Raw genomic sequence first — 20,717 nt, forward strand, 5'->3', positions numbered from 1 at the left:
TTGCCCTTTTGCATTTCTTTTTCCTGGAGATGGTCTTGATCACTGCCTCCTATACAATGTCACGAACCTCTGTGCATAGTTCTTCAGGTGCTCTGTCTATCAGATTTAATTCCTTGAATCTATTTCTCGCTTCCACTGTATAATAGTAAGGGATTTGATTTAGGTCATACCTGAATGGTCTAGTGGTTTTCCCTACTTTCTTCCATTTAAGTCTGAATTTGGTAATAAGGAGTCCATGATCTGAGCCACAGTCAGCTCCCAGTCTTGTTTTTGCTGACTGTATAGAGCTTCTCTATCTTTGGCTGCAAAGAATATAATCAATCTGATTTTGGCGCTGGCCATCTGGCTATGTCCATGTGTAGAGTATGACCAGTGCATTCTTTTGGCAAAACTCTGTTAGCCTTTTACCTGCTTCATTTTGTACTCACAGGCAAAATTTGCCTGTTACTCCAGGTATCTCTTGACTTCCTACTTTTGCATTCCAGTCCCCTATAATGAAAAGGACATCTTTTTTGGGTGTTAGTTTTAAAGGGTCTTGTAGGTTTTCATAGAACCATTCATCTTCTTCAGCATTACTAGTTGGGGAATAGACTTGGATTACTGTGATGTTGAATGGTTTGCCTTTGAAACGAAGAGATCATTTTTAATATTAATTAAAATAAAATTATGTGGGAGAGTGAAATATTCTCCAACGTTAATCCATAAGAGAAAAATCAAAGCCCAGTCTGCAACCTGCTTAAAAAAAAACAAAACAGACTAACAGCAGTTAGAACCCAGCCCTGGAAGTGACCAAATCATACCCTATGTGTTAGTGACTCATTCCACAAACCCCTGGGGAAGTTGAAGATTAATTTTTCAAGGCCAACTAAGTCACCTTCTGATGGTTTGGGTGACTTCTTCATTTTCAAAGATTGAGCTGAATCCTTTACATCCCTACTACAGAGAAACCCAGAGCCCATGCGACTATCGATATCAATACTCACAAGTACAGCTGCAACAGCTTTTTTAAATATATGCTGCTGCTGCTGCTAAGTCGCTTCAGTTGCGTCCGACTCTGTGTGACCCCCATAGATGGCAGCCCACCAGGCTTCCCTGTCCCTGGGATTCTCTAGGCAAGAACCCTGCAGTGGGTTGCCATTTCCTTCTCCAATGCATGAAAGTGAAAAGTGAAAGTGAAGTCACTCAGTCGTGTCTGACTCTAGCGACCCCATGGACTGCAGCCTACCAGGCTCCTCCATCCATGGGATTTTCCAGGCAAGAGTACTGGAGTGGGGTGCCATTGCCTTCTCCATTTTTTTGTATATAAATATTTGCCATTTTCTTTTTATATATTTTTTATTGATTTTTCTTTTGACTGCGGTGGGTCTTCATTGCTGTGCACAGGCTTTTCTCTAGTTGTGACGAGTAGGGGCTACTCTCCAGCCGCAGTGCACAGGCTTCTTATTGCAGCAGCTTTCCTTGTCGCGGAGCACAGCTCTAGGCATGAGGGCGCTAGAGCATGGGCTCAGTGGTTGCTGCACAGGGGCTTAGTTACTCCACAGCATGCGGGATCTTCCCAGATCAGGGGTAGAGCCCATGTCCCCTGCAACGGCAGGCAGATTCTTATACACTGTTGCAGGGAAAGCCTGCAACAGTTTTTAAATTCTGAGTTATTTCCTTGCCAGCTAGCGAATAGTAGTTTCTTTTGTTTTGTTTTGTTTTTTTGTTTTGTTTTGTTTTGCAAAGAGAAAAGGCTTTATTGCAGGGACTAGCAAGCAGTACTCTTGCCTGGAAAATCCCATGGACAGAGGAGCCTGGTAGGCTGCAGTCCATGGGGTCGCTAGAGTCAGACATGACTGAGCGACTTCACTTTGACTTTTCACTTTCATGCATTGGAGAAGGAAATGGCAACCCACTCCAGGGTTCTTGCCTAGAGAATCCCAGGGATGGGGGAGCCTGGTGGGCTGCCATCTATGGGGTCGCACAGAGTCGGACACGACTGAAGCGACTTAGCAGTAGCAAGTAGTATTGCCCTGATCCCAGGATGCTCTCCCATTTCTCCTGACTCTCTAGCCCCTCCCTGGGAACCCCACTCTCCCACACTCAACAACACCCAAAGTAATAACGGAGGCAGCTCCTTGTATGGACTGTATTCATTCCGATTGGCTGGTGTCCCTCCTAGAACTGGTGTTGAAGATTTTGAATATCAAAGCCACCTATAGAGGGGCAAATCAGCAGTGGAGGCACTGTTGATTTACACAATGACCTTGGCAATTGAAAGACCTTTGACTTTTTTTAATGCTATCAGTTTTATCCCCCTTAATCACAAAACAGCTTGGCATAGCCTCACTGTGGTCAGTCAGAAAGGGGTCATGGAACATTCTAGTAGAGTCTGCCTCCTGCCAGTTGTTACCGTCATTCCTGCTTTCCAGGACTGACAATAGGTGCTGGCTGCAGCCTGGCCCACGTCAAGGACATCTTGGCTGAGAGGGTCTCCGAACTCCCAGAGGAGAAGACCCAGACGTACCGAGCGCTGCTGAAGCACCTGAAGAGTCTGGCCGGCCAGCAGATCCGGAACATGGCTGTATGTCCTCTGGGCCCATCACGAGGCCTGCTACGCCTATCTCTTAATCTCAGCAAAGTGTTGAAATAGGCATTGGCAGAATCAGTGTGCACATGGGTCTCAGCAGATTGAAATGACAGCGCAATAAACATTTAATATAGCAAACATTATTCAGTCGTATAGCTAAGTAGCAATATAAGTGGGAAAAGAATGTCATGGTTTCACTAATTTCATGATAAGACCTTCAGAGAAACTAATTTCATCCTAGGCTGCATTGTTGTTGCTAAGTCATGTCCTACGCTTTGCAACCCCGTGGACTGCAGAAGTGAAACACCCAAAACAAGGAGGGTAGCCTCCCCCAGCCCAGACTGTTCAGACCGCCGCTAGACGGTAACGCTCAGAACAGGGAGGCAGACTCCAGGGTCGGTAGATTCAACCTCAGATGAATCCAGATGTAGATCTTCAAAATTCACATGACCCCTTCCCTTACATACCCCCGAATGATGTATTAGAAATTCTTAGGATACGGGGAAAGGAGGGAGAACAGGTTTCTATTGAAAAAGCTCTTCAGTTGATTCCAAATGATTCCCTGTCATGGGTTCTGTCTGACACCCTGGAGCCTGGTGAGGAGATGGTGCTGGGAGAGTAAGGGGTTGGAAACCACTGCAAAGAGAGGAGTGGTGGGGCGTCATGAAAGCTGGCTTCAGATATTTCTAGACTCCTGAGAAGAGGTGTGATATATTTCATATGATCACCAAGAGTAGAAGTATGACCGATAGGTGAGAAACCAGGGGTGTAGATTTTAGCCCAGTGGAAACAAGAGCTTTAAAATTAAGCTGTTCATAGAGTACTGGGAGTTCCGTGCCCTCACCCATGTTCCAGCCCAGATCACCGGCAACCTGGGTGGTCACTGTAGAGTCTGGCACTAAGTGGGAAGGAGAATACTGAGCTGAATGGCTGGTCGTTTCCCTGACATGTTCTGAGATGCTATAAGCTTAACCAGATCCAAGATGAGTCTCTCAAGAAGCGGAAAAGGGAGACTCAGTGATAGATGCCCGGCACCTAAACATGGCCCCCGGGAAGTCCAGCAATTCAGGAGGCCCCGAGATAAGGCTGAGATCCCAAGGCAGCACCGCGGCTACTTTTGTAGCCAGCACTGTGGCCATCTGCACCACCTGAGTAGGAGTGGCCCAGAACTGGCCGCTGCACCTCAGTGCTTGGCTTTGCATCCCCGTCTGCCCCTTCCTTCCTGGGAGATCTCAATCAAGTTTAATAATTCCTCTGTGCCCCCGTGTCTTCGTCTGTTAAAGGGGGACAGTGGCCTCACCTCACTGAGTTGTTGTGAGGACTGAGTGAGGAAATATGCATGAAGGGGTGAGACATCAGGTGAAACACACCACATGCCCTTCAGTGCTTGTTACCATCCATTCCTCACCCGATCCAGAGTCGTGGGTGGGTGGGGACCTCTCACGGTATCTGAACTGAGTCTCATCTGCAGAGGAGGCCAAGACTCCTCTCGACCCTGTCACCTACCAGGGAGGACCATGAGCAGGTGCCGGGAGAGGCGGGGGGCTCAAATTTGAGGGATCGGATGACTGAGGCTGTCTCTCTCCTTAGTCCTTAGGGGGTCATATTATAAGCCGGCACAGCTACTCAGATCTGAACCCAATTCTGGCTGTGGGCAACGCTACCCTCAATCTAACATCAGAAGGTAAGCTACCCAGAACCCTCTGAACAGCACCTGCAGTGTTTCTGTCTCTGTTTTAGGAGGTGCTATGTCAGAGCCCATGTCTCTGGCTCTCAGTCCACCATGGGGAGCTCAGGATCCTGGCAGAAGTCTCCTCACGCAGGGGATGGCACCTTCTGTACCACCCGCCACATACACACGACACCCAGCCCCAACCACAGCTCAGCCAGCCCGCAGCAGCCAGGGCTGTGTGCCGAGGCCGACTAGAGCCTCTCTGTGACCAGAGGACCACTTGCTCCTCCTCCTCCTCCTCATGGCCCCTCTCCAGTTGCTGTGTAAGAAGTCACAAGTCTAGTGAGGACACGCTAGGGACACTGTGGGGCCCTTGGGGGCAGGAGGAAGGCTAGCAACATTTTGCATGCTGGCTGAGAAGGGCAGTCCTTGAGGGCTGCTCCAGGGTATTCCACCCTTGCCTCCCCAAGATGCTCAGCCCCCACACTGGCTCTGGCTGCTCCAAAGAGGCTGACACTCCCATCCAGTGCATGCTGCTTGTTCCAGGCTCTGCTGGATACTTTACACAACACATCTAATTTGTCCAACGCCCCTAGCTGAAGTCGCTTGCAGTAGAGGGTGAAGGATGGGAATCCAGCCTGCCTTGATTTCCCAATGGGCATGCTTGCCTCTTCACCACCAACCACCTCCCCAGGTCTTCTAACTCCCCACTTTCCATCTCTCCCCTCCTCTCTCCCCCACACCCATCAAATACCCTCACATGAGCTGAGTTGGACCCAGGGAACTGGAGTGCAAGGGAGCAGTCACACTGCCCCTTGTGAACTCCAGGGTGTGGCCAACCAGGAATTATCTCACCAGCATCATAAGCCTCCCCAGGGAATTGTTGGCTGACACAGTCTGGTCCCTGATGGGTGGGAACTGAGAAATCCTGGGAGGGACCTGCTGGTGAAGGAAAAGCCCTCACACTCCTATTCAGCTTCATGTGGGGCCCAGGAGAGGAAATTCCTCAGCCCTGAAGGACCCCGTCAGCTGTTTTGCTGGCTCCGCCAAGCCTGTAGTCCAGGATCACCCCATCTTGAACCCTGAAGACTAAGGGAGAGGAAGCCAAGGCTCTGGGGCATCAGGATAGCAAAGATGGCCTGGCCCCCAAGCAGGGCCTTCTACTTTAGGACTAGCGGTGCTAGCTGTGTTCCTCTGCTGAGATGTTGGTCGTCACCTTTGGCTCAAGATCTCTGTTTTCCCAGCTCTGCCAAAGCCACCTCCAATCTGCACTCAGCCCAGCTCCAATGAGGCCAGTAGCTAGCTGGCACCCCAGGAGGGAGGCCCAGGTCCACAAGAGCCCCTCTGGGGTCTACCTTCCTCTGTCTCGGCCACACCTACCTTCCAATCAGCATCTCACTGCTGTTCCTGGACCTGAACGCACGTCAGATTTGCTGGGCTGCAATCTCCTCACACATTTCCCGTGGAGCCACAGCCACTTTTTAAAGCCAGAGGGGACTGCTCTAACCATCACCACCATGTGGTGACAATGGGGCTGAAAGGAGGTTTTGTAAATTGTTCACATTCCTTTAAAGATATGGGTATCCTGCTTAGAAAGCTTCCCAGGAGCCCAGTGGTAAAGAATCCACCTGCCAATGCAGAGGACTTGGGTTCCATCCCTGGGTTGGGAAGATACCCTGAAGGAGAAAATGGCAACCCACTCCAGTATTCTTGCCAGGGAAATCCTATGGACAGAGGAGCCTGTCAGGCTTACAGTCCTGTACTGTGCTTAATCGCTGAGTTGTGCTCAACTCTTTGTGACCCCATGGACTGTAGCCTGCAAGGGTCCTCTATCCATGGGGTTTCTCCAAGCAAGAATATTGGAGTGGATTGCCATGGCCTCCTCCAAGGGATCTTCCCACCCCAGGGATCAAACCCAGGTCTCCCGCATTGCAGGCAGATTCTTTGCCAGCTGAGCTACCAGGAAAGCCCAGGTTACAGTCCACGGGGTTGCAGAAGAGTTGGATATGGCTCGGCAACTAAATAACAATAATCCAGTTTAGAAGCCAACAGCAGCAGCAAAAACAAAAAGCAAATCCAATAATCTGAGCTCTGTTAATAGAGCTGTTTGGAAACAGCTAATAGAGTTAATACAGTTAATAGAGCTCTGTTTGGAAACAAACCCTTTCTCAGCTTAAGCTATGCCCTGACTTTGATCATAGTATTGAACAAGCTAGATTTAGTTCAACAGTTTCTGCTGAAAGATAAAAACAGGTCTGGTAGGCCTTGGGGACAGGAAGAGACCCAGTTCATATAGCATGTGTGCTAGCAAGAGTAAATGTCCTAGGGATTCCCTAGCAGTCCATTGGTTAGGACTTGGTGCTTCCAGTGCTGGGGTCTGGGTTTAAGCCCTGGTCAGGGAACTAAGACCCCACAAGATCCACAGAGCGACCAAAAAAAAAGTAAATGTCATGAAGCTGCCACCACCCTTCCCTGTGAGGAGGACGGGTCGGAGGCTGGTCCACCACACTCAGATCCCCACTCTGCTCCATGCGAGGAAGGTGACCTTTTCTTCTCCACTGCTGACATTTAAGAGTATAGAATAGTCTTGCATTCCTTGTTGCAACTGTGCAGAAATGTCATTTTCTTCAACAGAAGGCACACGGCGGATTCCTCTAAGTGAACATTTTCTTGCTGGGTTGGCAAGTGCAGACCTGAAGCCAGAGGAAATTTTGGAGTCTGTGTATATTCCTCACTCTCAAAAGGTAAGACCTGAGAGTTGTTTTTCTCTTTCTATAACTGAGGCCAGTCATCTTTAGATGTTTCAAAACAGATGGAAGGAAAATAAGTCTGCCCCGAAAACCTGTTTCCTGTCCTTCGTGGCCTGGCGCGGCACCAAGGCCCGCAGCCACCCTCGGGCCAGCAGCTCTGGGCGGCGTGGAGCTGGGGTTGTTGTTTCAGCTGTGGGGTGGGGCCTGCCCAGCCTGCGCTCATGCTCACACACCCGCTCGTGTCCAAGATCTGGGAGGCGGAAATTAAAGTTCTCTGGCTGTGGAATGAGCTTCTCTGCCTGACCCACAAGGAGATGGAGGTTGGGGCTAGGCCTCCCGACTGCCCACTTGAGCTGACCCCAACAGTTCAGAAGACCAGGAGCGCCTAACACATGATCCCTGGGGGAGATGTGGCCACGTAGCTGGCTGCAGAGGGGACCCTCTGTCCTCACTCCCTGTTCCTGATGCTTCTCCCCTAAAGTGTACCTGAATCTCAGAGACCAGTCTTCCCAAGAGGGGCAACACAACAGATACACAGAGAGATCCAAAGCCAGGAGGGTCATGCAGGAAGTCTTATATTAAGTCATGCTTTCAGCCAAGTATGGTCTTCATTTATTTTTTCCTTGGGAATGGAAACTCTGAAATGTGTTCCCAGTCCAGTGTGGATCAGTGTAACAGACCCAGACAGAAAAACAGGCCGACCCACACACAGTGCCCCCGGTGGCCAAAAACATGGAAACACATGCAAGGCAGCGGCCATCTCTGTTAACTTTGTCACCACACCAGTGGTCCTGGGCCAAGGATCATGGGGGGAGCCATCACCCTTCTGACTCTTGTCCCTGGTAGAAAATTCCCTAGTCCACTGTTGGAAAGTTCTATTCAGCACCTTTATGGACTTTACAGAATGAAAAGGGGCAGTATCTACAAAGCAAGAAATCCAGTGGATCTCTTTCACACTTTAAGCAAGCAAGAAAGAAAGTGTGCTCAGTCGTGTCCTACTCTTTGCGACCCCATGGACTGTAGCCTACCAGGCTCCTCTGTCCATGGGATTTTCCAGGCAATAGTACTGGAGTGGATTGCCATTTCCTTCTCCAAGTCACCTTCCAAACACCTGTGTTGGAGGGATCCTCCATCCACATGGGGGACAAAGGGTCTGGAGACTAGCCTTAATGGCACCTGGAAATGAGAGCACATGGAAATGATGCAGGGATCCCTTGCAGAGGCATCCCAGCCCCAGTGGGAAAGTGCACAGTGACCCTGCTAATTGAGAGTATGGGGTGTTGAAGATGGACCTTTGGGAGCACATCACTTTGAAAAAAGAGGCAGCCAAATTGTCCTCAAACTGTGCCAAATGTCCTTTGTGTCCCTTTCGATTGAGTCTGAGTGATTAATTAGTGGCACCAAGAAGCAAGAACTCACTCTTAGTTCTGACATATCAAGTAACTCCAAATGGTCTTTGTCTCCACAGTGGGAATTCGTGTCAGCCTTCCGACAGGCTCAGTGCCAGCAGAACGCCTTGCCCGACGTGAATGCCGGTATGCGAGTCCTCTTCAAAGAGGGCACAGACATCATCGAGGACCTGAGCATCACCTACGGAGGGGTCGGGGCTGCCACAGTCAGTGCACATAAGTCCTGCCAGCAGCTCCTAGGGAGGTAAGTGACAAACCCTGTACCCTGATGGTGAAGCTTGACATTAAAAAAAAAAGTGGAAAGATGGAAACTCCTATATGTAGAATCATTGCTTGTTCTTCCTGTAATTTTCCTAAATGACTCTAACCTCATTTGACTTTGATTAATAAGGCACAACCCTTTGGGTGAGGTGTACAATGAAAATGGCCCAGGAAGGCATTCAGCCCCAGTGCTCTTGTGCACATCAACGCTCTGGCAAACCTACACCAGGCAGCATCCAAGCGCTCCCCATCGCTCCCACTGCTCAGGGGCACTCTGTTTCCTTCTCAGCAAAGGCAGTGTCCAAGTCTGAGTCCTGTCCAGTTCACCGTGGAACTGGCCATAGTCGTCTCTTTATTTAATGCCTGGGTTCTAGCACGTCCGGCCTACTTAGCGCAGCCTCCCAGGCCTCGGTTTCCCTGAGCAGCTTATTTAAGTGATTTCTAAGTTTCCATCCAACTCATAAAGTGAGACCCTGGGGTCTCTGAACCATCTAGCACAGGCCTCTAGTCACGGAGACCTCTGGTCATGGAGACTGACTTTTCTCATTGGTTCCTTCCTGCCCCCAACCCTCCCAGGCAGTGGGATGAGCTGATGCTGGATGAAGCTTGCAGGCGGCTCCTGGATGAAGTCTCCCTCCCAGGCTGGGCTCCAGGTGGGAGGGTGGAATTCAAGAGGACTCTGGTAGTCAGCTTCTTCTTCAAGTTCTACCTACAAGTTCTGCAGGAACTGAAGAAGCTCATAAGGCCGTTCCCTGTGCCTGTAAGTTCTCTGGCTTTTATGGGCTCCTGGCAGCATAAGCTCCCACCTTCCCCACTCCTTTTGCAAACTGTCAGTTCCAGCTTTTCCTTCTTCCTGGGTTCAGCCCTTCAGGGTTACTGAGGGGTGAGGCTCAGGATGCCAGACTGTCTTTGGTGCACACATGCTTACCGAGTGCCCTGAGCAGGGAAACATGATGGGATCCCTGCCTCCGGTGTGCAATTGTTTTTCTTTTAAAATCAACTCTGTTGAAGTATAATTACATAGAACAAAATGTACCTATTATTTAAACTCAGAGAGTTTTGACAAATGCGTAAACCAGTGCAACCACCACTTCAAACAAAAGTATATCCATCACCCCCAAAAGTGCCCTTTTGCCCCTCTGCTCTCAACACTCTCATCCCTGCCCCCAGTCAACCCTGATCTGCTTAATGACACTATAGATTAGTTTTGCCTATTTTGGAGTTTTATATTCAATATGAAACATTAAATAAAATTTTATTTTTCAAAAAGTCAAAACATTTATGTGTGCATGCTAAGTTGGGTCAGTCACATCTGACTCTTTGCAACCCCACAGACTGTAGCCCCCCAGGCTCCTCTGTCCATAGCAAGAATACTAGAGTGGGTTGCCATGCCCTCCTTCAAGGGATCTTCCCGACCCAGGGATTTATCCCCTGTTTCTTTCATCTCCTCCGTTGGCAGGTGGGTTCTTTACCATTAGCACCACCTGTATGCTAATATATAAGTAGCTTCTTTTCAGAATTTCTGATTATGAACTTTGGGAATAAGTTACCAAAGCAAAACATTTTTTCTCTCTTTCTCTCTCTTCCCCGCTCAATCAATCAGATTCCTCCCCAGACTATGACTGCACCTCTCACCCTACCTTGCACCCATGTTCCCCAACCACACCCCACCCCAACAGCCCTGTGTTCCTAAACTGTCTGCTTTTATTCATTCAGATGAAAACCCTCACAGGACTTCCCTGGCGATCCAATGGCTAAGACTCCACACTTCCTCTGCAGGGCACACGGGTTCAATCCCTGCCTGGGGAACTAAAGAAAGAAAGCTGAAGACCCTCACAAACCACATTTACTCGAATAACTCTTGCCTCCCTTGAATTTCCGAATCAAGACACTAGATACGTTTCAGTGACACCCAAAGAGCCTTCCCAGTCTTGCTGCTCTCCCAGAAAAGCTGAGGAAAATAATTAAGCTCATTATTTACCCCAGCTCACTCTAGAAGGGCTCCCCCAGCCCTCGGTTTTCTTGATTCTCCTGCTGCCTCTGCCCAGCTTGCTGCCAGAGGGCCTCTCCCTCCTTGGGCTAGCTTGGCTCGAGGATCAGATTCAACCAGTCTGTCCAGGTCCTCCTAGTGTGGAAAGGGAGGGAGGGCAAGGAGCATTTGCCAAAGTGAGAGTCTGGGAGGCGCTGCGGATTTGCATCATCCCTGCTACCTGAGCTCATGGTTTCTCGGTGACCTTCGCCAAATCCTTTTCACATAAATCAAAGCCCAGTTGAATCATAGACTAATCAGCTTATCTTTATTGTTTTGAATCATCTCTCAGAACAGCCGCCATTATCCTGAAATTTCAGACCGATTCCTGAGCGCTCTAGAAGACTTCCAGGGCACGGTTCCCCAGGGAGTCCAAAGGTACCAGGTCAGTGAGTTTAATCTAATGGAAACTGAGAAACTAAGAGACAGTGATAGCTGTGTGAATAAGCAGGCACTTCAGAGTTGCACATTTCCCTTCTGACTTTCCGAGTTTTGCCAGGACATTGGCCCTTTGTTTCAGGCCTATGCAGGGAGAGCCTGGATCTAAGATCAGACCCGAGCTACTGAAGCTGGATGCCCTCAGGCCAAAGCCACCTGAAGCAGCTTGACCATCCAACTAATACCCGAGGGTCTCTTCCAACTGCCGTTCTTTGGGCAAATGTTTGAAGAGTAGCTTGGCTGTGTGGGGCAAGGACAGACCAGGATAGTAGCAAGGGTCAGTCTCCAGCCCCTGATTCCATACGTTTAACCTCCAGTCAGCAAGAGAGCCTGCAAGCAACTGAATCCCTTCTCTCGAAGACCAATTGAGAAAGTATCCATAATTTTCCACTGGAGCACAAGCCCTCCCATCACCCGATCTCCACACTCACTCCACACACATCTTCAGGTAGAAGAGTTCCAGAATAAACACTTCCTCCACTTATTACACTCCCAGGGATATTTTGTTGCCACTCACAAGGGCAGACAAGGCAGCTTAGACCAGATCTGGATGGGCTCCATTGCCATTGGCCCCCACAGCCCCCCACCAGAGGCCTTGTTCCTGTCGATAAGCAAGCTTTTGAATTATATCACTCCAAGCCTTATCATCATGATGGCTTTATGTGTAAACAGGCTGATCCTTAGAAAGGTAAGGAAGCAAGACAGGGAGACCCCTGAATTCCAGAAGACAGGGATATGGGCCACCACTCAGGAAAAGAAGATGCCAAAGAAGCCAGAGCACCCCTTCACCGACTTCACAATTTTGCTAAAACATTGGCCTCATCTAAAGCATTGCCACAGAGCTGAAATGACAGCTCCCCAATCAAGTTACATCATTAAATTCTCATGCTCATCTGACCCACTCCAGTGTTTGCTGACTGAGGGTGACTGCCTGATTTCTCAACCCTGAATCAGGAGTATTGGCCAGGCCACTTCTGAAGATGGAAGTTTCCCAGGGAAGCTCTTGTCTTTCTCTGTAGAGTGTGGATTCTCACCAGCCCCTCCAAGATCCAGTTGGACGCCCCGTCATGCACCTATCAGGTCTCAAACATGCCACCGGGGAGGCCGAGTTTTGTGATGACATCCCCATGGTGGATAAAGAACTCCACATGGCTTTAGTGACCAGTACCAGAGCCTATGCAAAAATCATGTAAGTAAATGAAAAGCTTTCAAAAAACTCTTTCTAATGCACACTTGGGGATTCCCTGAAGCAATGTGACCATTCTTTTGAAATGTCTAAACCCAAGGAAACTAACGGAAGGAATGTTTAAAAGGTCACCAGCCCCAAGAGGAGGAAAGGAATGTCAGTAGAAATGATCATCATGAAAGGGAGGGGAAAAAAATCACAATTATGGGCCGTTGCTTTCATCTCCCTGCTGCAGCCTCAGGCATGGCTCAGAGGAGTAACTCTGAGTACGGCTAATATTCAGCTGGTGATAAAACCCTGGACTAGGTAATTGCTGAATGGTGAATGGCCACTGTCCTAAACTTCCTTAGGATGCCCCTTGCCACAGCCACGGTGGCCACCCCCCTCCTGTCCCCTTCCAGCAACTACAGTGTTATCCCTGGCCCAGCAGGGAGGCTCCTGGACCCTGCTCTCTGGCAGGTCAGCTCTGATTGGTCAGGGTCTATAGTCCAGTTATCATATATTTTGACTTTCATCCATGCTGTACCCCTCCCTCCCTCAAAGCTTGCTGATTTCTACTTCTCAAATGTATCTCTTTTTTCAGATCAATTGATTTGTCCAAGGCCCTTGAAATACCTGGGGTGGTTGACGTGATAACAGCGAAGGACATTCCAGGCACCAATGGCACCGAAGATGACAAACTGTTGGCCGTAGATGAGGTGAGGTACAGGACGTGCTGTCTCATGTGACTTGGCACAGATGGTCACCAAGGTACCACCTCCAGGCAGCTTTCCATCCCCTCCCAGCCCTCTCTGCCACTAGGGGCCAGAAAGCCAGTTCTTCCAGCTTCTCTCTAATGCTTCTCTCTCTCTTCTAATGCTTCTGTGTGGGGCTTCCCTGGTGGCTCACAGGGTAAAGAATCTGCCTGCAATGAGGGAGACCTGGGTTCTGTTCCTGGATTGGGAAGATCCCCTGGAGAAGAGAATGACTATCTACTCCAGTATTCTTGCCTGAAAAATCCCATGGACAGAGGAGCCTTACAGGCTATAGACTTGGTCACAAAGAGTCAGACATGACTGAGCAGACACTCTTTCACTTTTCAATGACTTTATAGACCTACTCTTCTGGAATCAGGAAATAACATTGCAAAAAGGAAATTTATTACAGAAAAACAACAAATACTCACTTTCCCACTGTGTACCGTTGAGTCAGTTTACTCTTATTTGAAGAATAAATGCAAGAACTGGCATGTATCAGGATGGAAAATCCTTGAAAAAATCTAGGAAGGAGAATACAATATACAGCCACTCTCCATTATTTACACTGAACTCTCTTCCTTCCTGGACCAACCCTCTCCCTACCACCTCCCACTGACCTTCATATATTCCATTCTTAATAAAGTTGCTCATATCATTCCTAACCTTTAATTCAATTCTACCATCATTCACGGGGCACTTGCTTTTGGAGCCAAACTATCTTGGTTCATGGTCTCGCCCTGCCACTCTGTATCATCACCTGTGAAATTCTGTCTTGATACCTGTAAAATATCATCACCTGTAAACTGGGAATAATCAGAGGAACCAACTCATTGTGTTGTTATGCAGTTTAAATGAGCTGATCATGTGAAGTGTTCACAGCAATGCTTGGCATGTGAAGGCTCTCAGGAGATGTCAGCTGCTGTTGTCACATCTCAGGCTGTTTCTCCTCCGGCCATGAAATAAACCACTGTTCTTTCGGTTGAACTCCAGATGAGGAAGCTGGCTATTGCTTAGGAGCTATGTTATCTTCTCAGGCTGCCAAAACAAAATACCACAGAATGGGTAGCTTACAAAGCAAAAATGTATTTTCTCACAATTCTAGAGGCTAGAAGTCTAAGATCAAGGTGTTGGCAGGTTTCTCCTGAGGTCACTCTTGCCGGTTTGCAGATGGCTCCCTTTTCCTGTGTCCTCATAGGAGACAGCCTTTTCTTTGTGTATAAGCCTCCCTAGTGTTCCTATCTCTTTCTCTTTTTTTTTGGCCACGCCTTGTGGCATCCAGGATTTTAGTTTCCCTACCAGGGATGGAACCCATGACCCTGCAGTGGAAGCGTGAAGTCCTAATCACTGGACCATGAGGGAATTCCCTTTTTTCCCCTTATGTCTTCTTATAAGGACACTAGTCATACTGAATTAGAGCTACAACCTTAGGACCTCATTTCACCTTCATTACCTCTTTGAAGGCCTTATCTATAAATACAGTCCCATTGGGGGTCAGTGCTTCAGTTTGGGGGCTGTGAAGGGAGGCACAGGAATCATAGTGTACAAAATATACTCTCCTTATCTTTAAAATGACTCCATGAAGGCATCACACATGAATGAATCACCCTCGACAGAGGACATAGCAGATTCTGGACCCAGCCAAATTCACATCCACTCTGGGGCTTACATTCAATTGAATAAAATGGCTAATGAAACCATATGTATGATTTAAATTAACTTTTAAATTAAAAGTTTAAAGAATTTTTTTTTAGCCAAGCACATGATGTGACTTCAGTCTGGTTATTATTGTTCAATAATAGTAACTAAGGCACTTAGCCATTGGTAAGTTTGCACTGATAGTACTTTTACCCAGAATTTTCCCCCCGCTTCATGCCTATACTTTTTGCAGGTCCTCTGTGTGGGCCAGATCATCTGTGCTGTGGTTGCAGAAACAGATGTACAGGCAAAACGTGCTATTGAAAAGATAAAGATAACTTATGAAGAGCTGGAGCCCATAATCTTCACCATTGAGGTAAGCAGAGTGCCTGGGCTCTCCTATAAGGTTGTAGAATCAAAAGTCCCTTGTAAACTTCTTAATGCAAGACTTATTTAGGGCTCTACTTCTTTTTCATCACTGGTTTACTCTGGAAAAATCAACTTTTTCTGGAAGGTATTACTTGCATGAATTAAAATTAGCTTTGGTTCCAAGAAACAGGAGAAAAATAGAAGTTTCTTTCTCCTGCACATTCAAAAAAAGTCTAGAAATGGTCAGTTTCAAACTCGCCTGTGGCTCTAAGTGTCAGGGTCTGGGCTCCTTATATCTATTAATAGTCGCTCTGTCCTGCGTGGTTTCCATTCTCTAGATCACACTTCAGTCCACAACAGTTACTGAACACTAACCTTTGAGTCCACACTTCAGTCAGCAGAGAGAATGAGGCAATGATGAAGAGCATATCCCCTCTCCTTAAAGACACTTTTCAGAAGCTGCACATAATCTTTCTACATCTCCTTGGTTAGAACCTAATCAGGTACCACACCAACACACCTAGAAAGGGGGTCTGGGAAACATACATTTTATTCTAGGTGGCCAGGTATTCACTAGAAACTGGGGGTTCTATTACTTGAGGAAAATGGTGGGAACGGATATTGGGAGCAATAATCTTTCCAAAATGGAGCCCAAAAGCAGTGGGACTTTCATGATGGAATTCTATAGAAATTTCCATTCTCGCTTCTGGGTCTAGATGATGGAATACAAATGCAACTTCCAGCAAAAATAATGGATTTAGATTAGAAAAATCAGATGTAGATTTATGGCGTTTGCGTGCTCTAATTCAATGAAAGATAAGTTCATATCAATTAAGTTGACAAAAAAAGAGTACTTAATTTTTGCTTGTGAAAGAAATAAAATTGTTTCAAAGGCCCTAGTGAACCATTTGAACATTTTTTAAAATGTCCCTAAAAGGTACAACTTGTTCAATATTCAGAGTGTTAAAAAGGTCATGTTTCTAGTTCTTTCTAAATTAAATTAACTCTATTCCAAATTCCCATTTTGTCAAGTTTGCAAGAAGTTCAGGCCATTGTTCTTGGCTCACACCCCTTTCTAGAGTTGTACTAGGATCCTAACAAGGGTTTTTGAAATATCAATTCCAATCCCATTTCCTCAAGGTGGGAAATGGCACCACCCAAAGGATATCCTCATGAAATATCCTGGGACTCAGAATGCTTAGAGATTTAGGGTTCCCTCAGAATAGGACTCTCCACCATCAGTAAAAAGAGTTCTTCCGTGAAGAAAAGTAGGTAAAAGAACAGTCATATATACCAATACTCATTCATCCGCTCATTCATTCACATGACTGTATATATAAGAAGCAAATAGAGTTCTGTCTAAAAGCACTGGACAGAAATTTCTACAGAATTCTAGAACCAAACTGCCAGGTTTGAATCTTGGCTGCACCACTTCTTAGCTATGTGACCTTGGACAAGTTTCTTAACATATCTGTGCCATAGTTCCCTCCTTTGTAAAATGAAGAGAACAGTAATAAAACCTGCCTCATCAGGTTGTAAGACTCAATGAGTTAATATGCAGAAAGCACGTAGAACAGTGGCTAGCATCTAGTTATAGCATATATTATATATAAATATAGCATATATTCTAATAAGATTATACTAACTTAGGACATATTTACGGATGACGATAAACATACTTTCACACATACGAGACTGACATACTGAGATCTTGGTGTAGCAAAACAATGAGAACTTCAGCTATATTCTTCATTTTCCACTGCTTTGAGAAATCAAGCATTAGACAAGATGTTTCTGAAAACTGAGCCAGGCTTGAAAACTGCCTCCATCACTTATTTGAAGCATGACTTTGGGGAAGTTATTTTAGCCTCCTTAAGCCCAGCTTCTTCATCTGGAAAGTGGAGAGAATAATAGAATTCATGTGAGAATACATGTAAATACACTGTCTATTCTACAGTGTTGGCAAAAAACATGCACTCAATTAATATTGGCTGCTTTCACTACTCGAATTGTCATTAACAAAAACGGGCATGGACCTGAGACCATTAGGGAGTAAGAACACAAGAGCCAGGTGCCCTTGTGAAATATGGAAAACACCTGTATCTACAGATTATTAGGCGTTATCATTACAGGGTAATAATCCTAGATTTCTTAACATTTGGAAAATTCTGCTATTAAATTAGTGAGTGATTTGAGGAAAACTGTTTTCTGGAGGGGGGAGAAGTTGCTTTGCAATTTGTTTCTTTAGTGGGGGGTCGATCTTCAACACTGTACTCTTGACAAATAGACATATTTGTGCTTACATTGAATAAAGTAAATTAAATTTTTTTAAAAAAGGAAAGAAAGGTTAAGCAAGAATCAACTGTCATAGATCAATCCATAGAACAGCAGGACAGGATGGCTTCCAGTATTCATGTGTCAGTCAGTTCATAATATTGTTGCAAAAAAACAAAAACAAAAACAAACCTAGCATAAAGGGCTAGGAAGCCCTTATGAGATATGCCAAATACACACAGAAATGAACAAACTGCCTACCATACCTCTGTTGGGTCTTCTTGCCCCAGAGGTGCATTAGGACTTGAGTCCTCCCCTTCAGCATGAAGTCTAACAGGAGTATTTTTATTCATGAAGTGGAGAAAGGGGGAGGGCCCTGAACCTCACTCTTACTGCATTTGGATCTATCACCTGTGCCCTGGAGATCCACATTGAAATGGAGAAATGAGTAGTTACCATCCTGGGCCATCATAGTATCCCCAGATCTCAAATCATAATGTCTCTCTAACGCTTGCTGGTTTTCTCTGCAACTGAGAAGGCATCTCCTATGGCGTCCCGGCTCTGCGGGGAGTCTGCTGCTCAAGGACACGCTCCCTTGCTGGCCCGACTCCTTTCACGTGTCCTAGCAGATGGCGATTATCAGAGTTTGCCGGCTTTTGAGTAAGAAAAATTTGCCAGTGGAAGAAAACAACAAAAAGAATTAGCTTTTTTTTCTTCCTGTCACTCAGGACGCCATAAAACACAACTCATTCCTGTGCCCTGAAAAAAAACTTGAACAAGGAAACATCGAGGAGGCATTTGAAAAAGTCGATCAAATTGTTGAAGGTGAGTGACTCAGGATTGTTTCCTAGAATATTTGTGCAATTCTCTTCTGAAGCAGACAGGGGAGCATGTGATTTCCTTTCAGAAAGACCACCCCCTAAAGTCATGGCATTTTGCCAAAGTTCTCCTCTCTCGCTTCCTTTCAAATTGTGCATGTGTTGCTTGGGGTTGGGGAGGGGGGCGGGTAGGGAGCAATAGAATAAATAGAAAATTCCTAAGACTTTGATTAGTCAAGGACAGAATGAAGAACAAAAGCAGAGATTTTCAACTTCTTATCCAGAACCACAGTCTCTGAAACAGATGACCTCAGTTGTCACAGGACAGAACACCTGATCCATCAGTTTCTCAATCAGGACAAATCCAGCCAGCCAGTCCATGTCTCACTTGCTTTTGAATTCCCCAATCAGCACACACCTTCAGGTGCTTTCCTGTACTTGCCCTTAACAGGAGAGGTCCATGTCGGAGGACAGGAGCATTTTTACATGGAAACACAGAGAGTGCTTGTTATTCCAAAGACAGAGGACAAAGAACTGGACATTTATGTATCAACACAGGATCCAGCCCACGTGCAGGTGAGGTCCAGTGTCTCCCCCACCTCCTCCCCAACTTCCCAGTTCCCTCATGGCCTTCAGCCTCACAACGGCTGCCATTTTACCTGCAGAATCTTAGAATCTAAGTATTATACATCAGCAGAGCAACTCAGACCCTGGAACCATTTTTTATGTTTTCTGGTCTTGTTAAGTAAATGAAAGAACAGCCACAACCATTTTCAATTTAAAGTGAACATTCATTGGCTTCATGCTTAAATGTGACCGTGATTGGATGAGTACAATTATTTCTGTACTTGATTTTTCCCTAAAATAATCACTACAGGCAACCTTTGGAGTAAACACAGCACTTCATAACACATTATCATTTCCCCAGTCATAAAGTGCTTCGGGTTTTAGCTGCAAACATTTCTTCCTCTTTAATAGATTGTCGGGAGTTTGCTGGTTTTCACCTTCCTGGGGCTTTAGGTGTAAGCATTTGGCTAGGATCCAGGTTTTGACAGGAATCCAGACCACTTTTCTGCTAGGAAGTTTGTTTTATGGAGATTAGCAACATTAATGAACTCAGAACTCTGAAAGATTCAGACTGTCCCAGCTGTTTATTTCTTTGTTTTTACTAACAGTAGGGGTGGATGAATTTTGCTGTTATGTTGTGTTTTAGGAAGCAAAAACCTTCTTTACCACTTTACCCTTGTAAAACTTTCCCATTACCCACCTTTTACAGAAAACAGTGTCCTCTACTTTAAACATCCCCATCAACAGGATCACCTGTCACGTAAAGCGAGTGGGTGGAGGTTTTGGAGGGAAGATAGGAAGACCGGCTGTCTTCGGAGCTATTGCAGCTGTGGGTGCTCTCAAGTAAGTGCACCTAGGGACACGGGAGGGCGTAAAATGCACAGAGCTGAGGGCATATCGGCAGCCTGAGGGTCACTTGGGCTGCTGGCATCACCATCTGAGTGTCCTTGGGCACCGCAGCCTCCTGTCTCTTTTACCCACCCTCCTAAAGTTATTGGAAAAGTCAAACGCACTTAGAAGTTTGAATAGGCTAATTTGCTCTATAAAGGAAAAGTGGTATTATTAGTTGAACACCTCCAGAGCTGACACTGCCCCATCCTCGAGCTTCATGGAAAGTGACCCATTTAGGGGTGGGGCAAGTCACCTGCCCAAGTGGAGTGCCAAGGGAGAGGCTGCTCCCCCACTTTTCCTTTCTACCACCAGCTGAAGACAAAGTGGAGTGAGAAAGAAAAATCTCCCTGCTCCTGGGAAGGGCTGGCTTTTCAATGGATGTTCAGTGGACACAAGACATCCTCAAACAGAGCTCCCGGTCTAACCCCAACCAGAAGTCTTGCTCCTGCACTGTTCATGCTGTTCTCGGGCTGACTTTTCTATTCCTTGTTAGTTTTTATGGCTGTTTTGTCACTATGTCAAACCCCCAACTGTCCTGCAAATTTCAAAGGTCCTGCTTCCCTTGACAGTTTCCATGTAATTCAGAGGTCCCAAAGCCCTCAGACATGTGCCTCATTTTGCAATGACAGGTGGGGAGAAGGCAGAATCTGAATCGCACCCCCAGTTTTTCCATAATGAAACTCTTTTCACACCCACCAAGGACTCAGCAAGGAATAATTAATTCATCATATTCCCACCAGGCTTTGTGCATTTAAGGCTTCTCAAACATGACTGTATGTTAGAAATCTGGGGAACATTTAAATCCCAATACCTAGGCTGCCCCTCATTGACCCTGGCATCAGTCTGTTTTAAAAATTCCCCAGTAATTCCACTGTGCATCCAAGTACAAGAACCAGTGCCTTAAGTTACAGTACCTGCTGTGCATTAAGTAGTTCCCAGAGCAGTGTTCCCAACCTATTGATAATAAGACTCTGCCAAGTTCATAGAAAGTCCTGCCTCCCCACCCCAGACCCAGTGAATCAGGATGACCAGGGGATGGACTGGAAACTACATTTCACTGATGCTCCAAGTGGTCCTCGCCATTAAAGAAAAAAGGAAATGCTGGTAGAATC

At 46.5% G+C, this 20,717-nt stretch overlaps 1 protein-coding gene across 6 annotated transcripts in view; it reads left to right on the forward strand.

The window, feature by feature from the left end:
• Nucleotides 1–20,717, forward strand: part of LOC101102548 (aldehyde oxidase 2) — an 86,278-nt gene that overhangs the window by 26,989 nt on the left and 38,572 nt on the right. For all 6 annotated transcript variants that reach the window (XM_060410192.1, XM_042244943.2, XM_027965072.3 and 3 more), the window contains 12 exons: nt 2,412–2,563; nt 4,160–4,253; nt 6,876–6,985; nt 8,460–8,644; nt 9,238–9,421; nt 10,983–11,075; nt 12,148–12,317; nt 12,898–13,012; nt 14,940–15,062; nt 18,058–18,154; nt 18,599–18,723; nt 19,424–19,557. In XM_060410192.1, the coding sequence (XP_060266175.1) occupies nt 2,412–2,563; nt 4,160–4,253; nt 6,876–6,985; nt 8,460–8,644; nt 9,238–9,421; nt 10,983–11,075; nt 12,148–12,317; nt 12,898–13,012; nt 14,940–15,062; nt 18,058–18,154; nt 18,599–18,723; nt 19,424–19,557 (1,582 nt within the window). The remainder of the gene's footprint in view (nt 1–2,411; nt 2,564–4,159; nt 4,254–6,875; nt 6,986–8,459; nt 8,645–9,237; nt 9,422–10,982; nt 11,076–12,147; nt 12,318–12,897; nt 13,013–14,939; nt 15,063–18,057; nt 18,155–18,598; nt 18,724–19,423; nt 19,558–20,717) is intronic.

The sequence above is a fragment of the Ovis aries genome, chromosome 2, assembly GCF_016772045.2.
Source record: "Ovis aries strain OAR_USU_Benz2616 breed Rambouillet chromosome 2, ARS-UI_Ramb_v3.0, whole genome shotgun sequence".
NCBI lineage: Eukaryota > Metazoa > Chordata > Mammalia > Artiodactyla > Bovidae > Ovis > Ovis aries.